Source organism: Prosopis cineraria, unplaced genomic scaffold, assembly GCF_029017545.1.
Source record: "Prosopis cineraria cultivar Desert tree isolate PC_DT_omini unplaced genomic scaffold, ASM2901754v1 PC5, whole genome shotgun sequence".
Lineage (NCBI taxonomy): Eukaryota > Viridiplantae > Streptophyta > Magnoliopsida > Fabales > Fabaceae > Prosopis > Prosopis cineraria.
The window spans coordinates 3,981,999-3,991,376 of NW_026555336.1; the positions used below are offsets into that span (position 1 = coordinate 3,981,999).

Below are 9,378 nucleotides of genomic sequence, written 5' to 3' on the forward strand. Positions count from 1 at the left end.
GTCTGCTCCTCCCTTCAAAACCAAAAACATGTTCAACTTGAAGTCAAAGTGAGAGGAAGAAAAATGTGTATCTGCTCAGCTAATATTTAAATCATGTCATCTCCCTTAATCTGGATTCATTGATGAACATATATATATATATATATATATATATTGATAGATATTAAGAGTGTGAACTGATCCAGATGTATGTTTAAGCATTAAAAAAATTCAAGAATTAAATATTTTTATGTAGAATTAAGAACATATCTGAGAGATGTTTGACAAAAATATAAAAAATATATATATAAAAAGAACTTGTGAGATTATTGTTGATAATTTATAGGGTGATTCTGGTTTGAAGCCGTATCTATCATGGTTATAGTCTTGCTAAAAGTTTATGCCAAACCTGGATTTTTTTTAAGAACACATTCTTGAGTTGAAAGAATAGTGAATTATCAAATTAATTTATTCTTTTCATTGCCTTTATTGCATAAATTGTTTAGCCAACCATAATATTATGCACAGATTGCAAATACAAATATCTCAATTATTTATTTATCATGTGAGATTCTAAGAATCTTCGTAGGCATTTAGAATAATTTTATATTGTGTAAATTAATAAAATTTTGCAAGTATGAGAATCAATCTTATAATAAATATTTAAGTCTTATGTGAGATTTTAAGAATCTTTGTACAGACTTAAATTAATCACATCATCGTATGGGATAATATATTCTCATAGGTATCGTGATTCACAATTTATATGGTAAATACATAAATAAATTTTTGTAAATAAAATAATAAACTTTTTTTATATAATATTAATTAATTAAACTAATAAATGTAAATTATAATTATATTGTCTAATTAGATCTTTTGAGTCATGTGAAATTTTTGAAACTCCGTAGACCTTTAAGATAATCATACTACCGTGTGAGTCAATAAGGTTTCGCAAGTATAACGATTAAAATTTATATATTTAAAAATATGCATTGTATAATTACGTATTAAAATATATTTAAAGTGAATATTATTTAATCCTTTTATTATGTGAGACTTTGAATCTCTGTAGATATTCAGGATAATCTTGTATCATGTGAATCAATAAGATTTTGCAGCTATGAGAGCAAAACTTATATATTAAAATTAACTCTCCTTTTATAATCCAAATTAATAATTTATTTAAGTCTTATGTGAGATTTTAAGAATCTTTATAGAGACTTAAATTAATCACTTCATCGTGTGGGATAATAAGTCCTTGCAGATATAGTAATTTTCAATTTTTATAACAAATAAATGACTTTTGTAAATAATGATATAATACACAATTTAGAAAAATTAATTAACCAAATTAATGTATTTAAATTGTAATCATATTTACCAATTATATCTTTTAGTTATGTGAGATTTTTGAATCTTCATAGACTTTCAAGATAATCGTATTATCATATAAGTTAATAAGACTTTGCAGATATAAGACTATGTTTTTAATATATATACATATAAATTATATATTAAATTAATTAAATTAAAAACGTATTTGAATTTAATTCCTTATCGTGTGAAATTTTAGAATCTCCATAGATATTTAGGATAATCATATTACCGTATAAGTTAATAAGGCTTTACAGATATGATGATTAAAATTCTTTAAAAACATACATACATGCTTAAACAAAAATTACTAACACTTAAAAATATAAATAAATTAAATTACTAAATTCTTTTATCATGTGAGATTTCAGAATCTCCGCAGATATTTAGAATAATTGTATTACCGTATGAATCAATAAGGCTCTGTAGGTATAGCAGTTAAAATTCTCAATCATAAAAAATAAAGAAAAATAATTTTAAACTCTTTTCTTTCTTTATTCCAACAATTCAAAAATTGAGAAAATAATTAAAATTAAATTACTTTTTGCAATTAAAACACACATATCAAAATTTTAGAAAATATTTTATTTGCAAAATGGTGAATTATTTTTAATTAATTTCTCTTATAAAAAAATATTTTTGCCAACAACTTTCAAGCCTAAACTACGTGGACTTTAATCCCCATCACAAGGTATATAGGCTTTAGAGTTGGATTCTGAGTCCAGTCCTCCCTCGTAAATAAATAAATATTTATTAATTAATTCTCATCATTTTTATATCAAACACATGAATATAAAAGAAATAATTAAAATAATTTTAAAACTATATTAATATAGCATAACAAATTTCAAGTAACCGTTCTGACGAACAGGTATTGTAGGGTGCCTAACACCTTTCCCACACTCAACCGACTCCCAAACTTATTCTTTATTTTCGCAAACCATCCTTATCCTCCTTTAATCGGTTTCTCAAGATTTTTCTCAAAATCTTAGTGGCGACTCCTCGTTTGATCCGGTTCTCGTCGTGAAAGCTAGGATCTCCGCTTGCGCACCATCCATGTCGCATTTTTTCGGGTGCGACAGGTTACAATAATCAAAAAGTAATTATTAGTTAGAAATTTTTCAAATATAAAAATTGATTCATTATTTCTTTTCAAATTTTAATGATATATTTAAAATTGTATATTTTTATTCTTATTTTCTTCATATAATTATTTTCATAAGTAAAGCATTTTTAAAAATAATTAGAATTATTTTCAGATTCCAATTATATATTAGAGTTTAAAAAGTGGTATAAAATTTTTCAAGAAATAGTTATTTTTCTATAAAAGGCTTAACCAAGTGGCATTTTTTAGTTGAAAGAAAGTTAAGAAATACTCCCTTCTATCTCTACATATAAAATATTTTTAATTACATCACACAAATCAATAAAAATTGATTATCTAATTAAAAACACAACCACATTACAATTTTATTCTTAATTATTGTAAAAAAAATAAATCTTTTTTCAAAATAAATTAATTAAAATATTTATCTCTTTTAATTTAATAAAGATATAATAATTTATTTATTAAAAATATCTTTACAACTTTTTATATTTAAAAATAAAAATATTTTAAAAAAATTTTTATATATAAAAATGGAGAAATATTACAAAGTCAAAGCAATAAGTAAAAAGTCTCACTCATCCTACCCAAAAAAACAGTTGCACTAAATGAGACATAAACTGTAAAAGTGACGGTTATTAATTTACACACTCCACAGAGAAGGCAGTAAAGCTACAATATATATATATAGGCTATAATGATGGGACAATAGTCAACGGAGACATCTCGTACATAAATCTAGTTGCGTCATCAAGTGAGAGCAAGGACTGCTCTTACCACTGTATCTACCAGGACATGCTCTCTTCCTCACCATTATTATCATTCATGTTAAGGTACCATCAGCCACATTCCCATCCAAGCATTTGCTCATCAGCATTAATTCAATACCACTATGTACGGACTTCTGCGCCAATATTTTTGAATCACTTGCATAAATTCTAGACATCCTTTAATTTTGAATGAGTTGGTTTCTTTATTTAAAATTTTAAAATATTTTTAACTAACCTTCGCTTTCAAGAGAATAGTTATTATCATGATCATTAAAAAGTACCCATCTTTTTATATTTATTTTTATTTAAAAGGATAACTTAATTACAAATAAATATAATGAAAACTCTCATTAATGTCAATATTCATCTTAAACGATGCCAAAATATCTTATATTTGTAAACATGAAAAAAGAATATGAAAGCACATTAAGTTAATTTTAAACGAAAGGAGCACCTAAGGCCCATTTGAATTTCAGTTAGGTATAATTAATTATAAAAATAATTAATTAAATAATTAATTTTAATTATAATTAATTATGTTATAACACAATCTCTTTAAATATTATTTTTTTAAAATTAATTTTAACATAATTGAACATGTTTAAATAATTTATTCAGAATCAATTTTAGTTGTATAAATTACCATAAAGGACATTGCTTTTCAAAATTAAATTATTGATAAATTTATATATAATATTAACTTTTTTAAATAATATATACAATTATAAAAATTATATATCTGATTAATTATAAAAATTTAAATTATAGTAATATTAAAAATTTTAGTTTACATAAATAAATAACTCAATATATCTTAGTTTAAATAAATTTAATAAAATAGAAATATTTAATTCTTAAATATCAAATATCAATTTTACAAAAACTAATGAAGATAAATAATATGCAATTTGATCTCTAATGACATCATGAGTAAGTCATATCTGATGAAGATGTTAAACACTATCTGAAAATTTTGATAACATAAAAAATGTAACAATGTAACAACTGATGCAAAATATCTCTCTCTCTCTCTAATAAACCTTTGCGACAATCTTTATAATAACTCTTAATTTTAAATTAAATTAAATTAATTTTTCTCTATAAATTAATATTTTATTTAAATTAGTTTTATTGTAAGTGCTAAGAGGAGGGTAGTGGTTGACAGAAACTTATATTAGTAATTTTTTAAGGATTTAAAGTTTAAATTTTATCAAAAAAAAATAGAAGAGAAAAAAGTTTGGTTTTATTTTTATTAAATTTTGTACCTTTCTTATAATTTTTTTCTTAAGCCTTTCTTATAATTTTCCCACTTGTTTCTTGTAAAATTTGAATGCAGAAGCTGACTCTCATGGCTTGGAAAAAATCAATTTTTCCATAAAATAGATTACCCAATTTAATTATTAGCTGTTTGGGTAATTTTTTTTTAAATAATCGATTTTTGGAGAATAATCGATTAACTAGGCAATCCAAACAGGCACTCATATTTAGCACGTAGTTATGCCTTTTCCAGCCAAGAGTACAATGTACTTAAAGCCTTCGTCATTCTTTCATCTACCCGGCTAGGCTATATCATTATCAGTGCAAATTGAACTTCCGTGAGAATCTCGTCTAAATTACTCTGTATTGGATGCAGGTACTATATATGTGTGTGAGTGTGTGTCTAATTTTACTAATTAAATTCGGAGCAACTACGTCTTAACTAAGACTGTGAGTGGATTTGATCTTACGAGGAAGTTTTATGTTGGGACAATTTCAATAAAGACCCCTTAATCACACTTATTTAAAGTCAAAATTCTTAAATTTTTGAAATTATACTGCAGTTTAAGGGTATTAATTTGATATTAAATTTTTGAAATAAATGACAAAATTGTTTCTCATTTAAATTAATGTCAAAATTTCTCTCCTTCACTTGTTCATTGTCTTACTTCACTCTTTAATTTATTTACATAATAGTGTTAATTGCGTTACTTAATTTGTTTTTGTTTTCAATTTAGGTGTTTAAATCATCTTAAGATAATTTATTAATTTTTATACTATATGTTATTCATTTACTTACGGACTGTTGTTCATTATCAAACTTTTATTTGATTTCATTCTAGTGAAATGAATAAGTGAAGTAAGGTAATTTAATATTAATAATATTTCATAAGTTTGTAAATGAACAAGTACAATAGGATAATTTTAATATTAATTTAAATGAAGAGCAATTTTGTTACTTTCCTCAAAAATTTAATATCAAATCAGTATCCCTAAATTGTAATGAAATTTCAGAAACTTAGAGGTTTTAAATTTCAATAAGTGTAGTTAATGAGTCTTTATTAAAATTCTTCCTTCTAAATTAGACAAGGTTGAGATTAATATACCACATCAGGTTGTCCTCATTTTCAAGTAGTTGTTTCCCATTTTATTTTTCAAAACATACAATTATATTGATACAACATTCTAGTCATTATTCTAATTGTTGTTAAGGGAGATTCTAGTTACCTTTTTTAAATTATTGTTGAAATTTTAATGACATTTAAGAAATCAGGCTAAAGAGTGAGTGTGTGTGTGTGTGTGTGTGAGAGAGAGAGAGAGAGGGAGAGAGGGAGAGAGTAATCATATTTATCATAACCTTGGCTTGCTGGGAAGTAGTTATCTTATAATCATTGTTTTCAATTGGTTTTACAAAACGCAATAGTTAGGATATTTAAATGAGTTAAGGTTTTAGAGTCTATCTTTAATTAATTAAGATCAATATAGATTATAGAGTAAACTGAAATGGGACAAGAAATAATCGCTCTTGAATGACAAACTAATTAACAATTAAAACTAATACACGAATATCATAAATGTAAAATAAATATCTTTCATAACGCACGTTTTTATTAATGATTTTTGTAATTAAAACAAGACAATTTTACTTTTTTGGCTTAATTCTAATGTACTATACTCTTCATTTGTCCAACTATATTCAATACTTTTTACACAAGGGCAGAGCCAAGTTTTAAAAATAAAGGGGTCGAGAATAAAAAATATGTATATTACAAAATTTTCATAAGTTTTAACAGGGCCGGAAGCATGTAATACAAAAAAAAAATTAAAAAATTAGGGGGATCATAGCTCCTACTGGTCCCGCCTTCACCACTGACTTTACATATATCTTAAAATAAAAGTCACAATAAGAATATATAATTAAGATGAAAAAAAAATTAGAGTTTATAACTAATTAATAACTAGCCAACTTATTCTCCTCGTAGCCTGACTTCAAGCAATATTCATCTCTAGTTAAAATCCAAACGGCGATGGTTAGACTAAGAGTTTCACTAATTACACCACTCTAAGCTTGCCTTTGTATTAGTGTGATTTTATCATAGTATAGAAATATACGTCTGAACTATTAAATCATTAAATTAATGTCTTAACCCGTTTAATAAAGTATAATAACTGGTTTATGATCAATTAGTGTCTTGATTCAATACCCCTCCTGGTTTTTAGTATTTTGGATTATATATATATATATATATATATGTATATATATATAAAATAAAGCTTCGTCCCTTCAATCACTCCTTTAAAATGCAGCAGAATATATAAGGATGAATAATGTACATATCAGTGAAGAAACGAGAATCATGTGACGAAGTTGACGTGAATTGATTAGAGTACAGAGTGAGAAAAAGGTTCATTAATTCAAGCAAGAAACCAAGCAGAGGCAAAGACGACATTATGTCCTTTCCACGTTAGCAAAAGATGCTGCTCTTCCTTCTTCAATCCCCACGCAGCTGCATGCTCGTCCAGCATGGCCTTCACCTCCGAAACGGCGTCGTCGCTGAAGCTAATACCCTGGAACTCCGCATCTCTCATTCGCTGCTCCCACCTGCTCTTACTCTCCAGCCTCTCAACTCTCTCAACCCCTTCATGCGCCATCACGTTCTCAATCTTCCAACACATATCCGCTTCGTACCATTGCCTTTGCTCGCTTCCTCGTTGAAGAAACGTGTCCATCGTGTCGTACGGTATCCACATATAATTAAACGCAGCCCTCAGCCTGCACACCAAATCCATCGGTGTCAAATCCGCGTCCTCCTCCACCAAAACGACAAGCGTTGGGTTCAAACTCCGCAAAGCCTTCAGGAACAGTGATCTCAGGGATGAAGTGGAAGTGGCGGATAGGGTTTCGTCAGGAATACAATGAAGCATCATGTGACAGTTTATCACCAGAGCTTCCGTCACGAGACGCTGCACGCCAAGATATTGGATCAAAGCAGCGAATCCATCTGCGTGAGTAGAAGAAATCACTCTAAAATCCATCACGACGTTTTTGGACTTTGCGAAATTGACCAGCTTTGAACCCAGTTCGTCATAGGAAAGGTCGATTATAGGTGGGATGTTTCTAGAAGCACCCACTACCGTCAGCTTGATCAGAGGAGGGACGTCATGGCGAGAAGCGATGGCGTCAATTAGGGTGGGAATCTGCATGCAGTGTGTTGAGCTGAGGTCAACGATGTGAATGGTGGAGAAACCTTCCGTGGCTTCTAGAATGGCCAAATTAGCTGCTGTGAAGCCGAAACGATGCCAGGGGGTGACATCAACGAAGTTGGCAAGCTCGATGATGGAGAAGCGGTGCGTTTGAATGGCGAGACCGGTGTTGCGGGCGCTTGTGACGGCGGCTAACATTTTGGAGCTCCCAGATTTGGCGGCGCGTGAGGTGAGGGCGCTCAAGAAGGTGGCCGCGAGACGCTGATTTGAGTCGCCGTCGGGAGGTGCGATGTTGTTCAGAACCCAGAGGATTTGCTGGGCGAGAGTGACGTCATTGGCTTCCATGGCGTCGGCGCAGTGAATAAGCAACTGTTCCATGCAATTAGCATCGCCAAAGCCAACTAGTGCCTTGGATTGTTGGAATTTCGGCCATGAATTCGTCGTCCTAGGAACTTGAATGTTGTTGTTATTGCTGATTGAGTTCGAAAGGGGCGTGACATGGTGCAAAGGTGGTAGCGTTGGTGTGAACTGCGTCATGGAAACTTGGACGCTAAGTGTGGTATAGCTAGGTTGAGACCTGAGAGAGACAGGGACAAGAAAATAAAAAGGAGAGATATGAGAAGAAATTAAGTAAAAGGGACGAAGGGGAAGAAAAGGTAATACAAAAATAAGGAATCAGAGAAAATTCAGAGAGGAGCAGAAAAAGAGAAAGTGACCTGACTAGCAGTGGAGAGTGGGGAGAGGTGGGCTGGCTTGGCCACTGGGAAACGATCCAAACGAGGTGAAATTAGCAGTGAAGTAGGGGAGAAATATCTGTGAATGAGAAAATGGACATTTCAGCTTTATGGCGAGGACGTGTATATACATATACATATGGTGCTTTTGAAAAAGAGTCTGATGAGAAGCAGGAAGAGATCAGGGGCAAAACCTGATGTGAAGTGGAAAAGAGAGGCCTGGTTGAGGGGAAATTCAGGCTTTAACAGGAGGGGAAAACAGCCGAAAGATGAAGCAAGGAATAACATATTTCATGGCTACAAAAGGGTGTAAGAAAGAGGAAGATCCTACTAGTGTTAATATTTCTGAGTTTGGGTGGTGACGGAGCAACGAGAGAGATGAATTTGGAGGCACGTGGAGCAGCCGGCCACCAATTTGTCTGTATGTGGGAGTTGGGATTTTGTCTTGTAATGGTGAGCAGTCTGAGAGAATTTGCAGCGGTTAAGCTTTTCGCGTACTAGCTCACGGGATAGCTCCTTTCATATATGATATCAATCCATAAATATAATCCTCACAACTTCTACTTTTGATCCTTCAACATACTTCACTCAAACTTTTACATATACAGACGCCTCATTTTGTTTAACTCTTCAATTGGATTTGCTATTCATTCTCATTTGGATCTTCCCTTTTTTATACATAACCCCAGTAGACTAAAAAGTTTTGCCTGAGCACACATTCGAATAATTTACCAGGAAGTCGCGTCATTCTTGTGGCTTTAACCATCTTGTCTATTGGACTAAAACAATTGCCTGTCCAATCATCGTAACATTGGATGATGTGACTATCTCAAAACAGTATCAGGACTAATTTTTTGCAGCTAGTGTGAGAGGAATGAAAATATGACAAAATAAACCTGTAATCTTGGTGTCTAGCTGCCACACATTCCCATCCATTTAAAATTTCTTTTCA

The 9,378-nt window shown here is 30.4% G+C and overlaps 1 protein-coding gene across 1 annotated transcript; it reads right to left on the reverse strand.

The window, feature by feature from the left end:
- Positions 1-6,848: 6,848 nt before the first annotated feature.
- Positions 6,849-8,721, reverse strand: LOC129312041 (scarecrow-like protein 32). The gene is made up of 3 exons (XM_054954597.1): positions 8,621-8,721; positions 8,409-8,505; positions 6,849-8,269 (listed from the first exon to the last, which is right to left on the reverse strand). Exon 3 carries the CDS (start codon positions 8,227-8,229, stop codon positions 6,904-6,906), a length of 1,326 nt encoding a protein of 441 aa, XP_054810572.1. The 5' UTR covers positions 8,230-8,269; positions 8,409-8,505; positions 8,621-8,721; the 3' UTR covers positions 6,849-6,903.
- Positions 8,722-9,378: the final 657 nt, after the last annotated feature.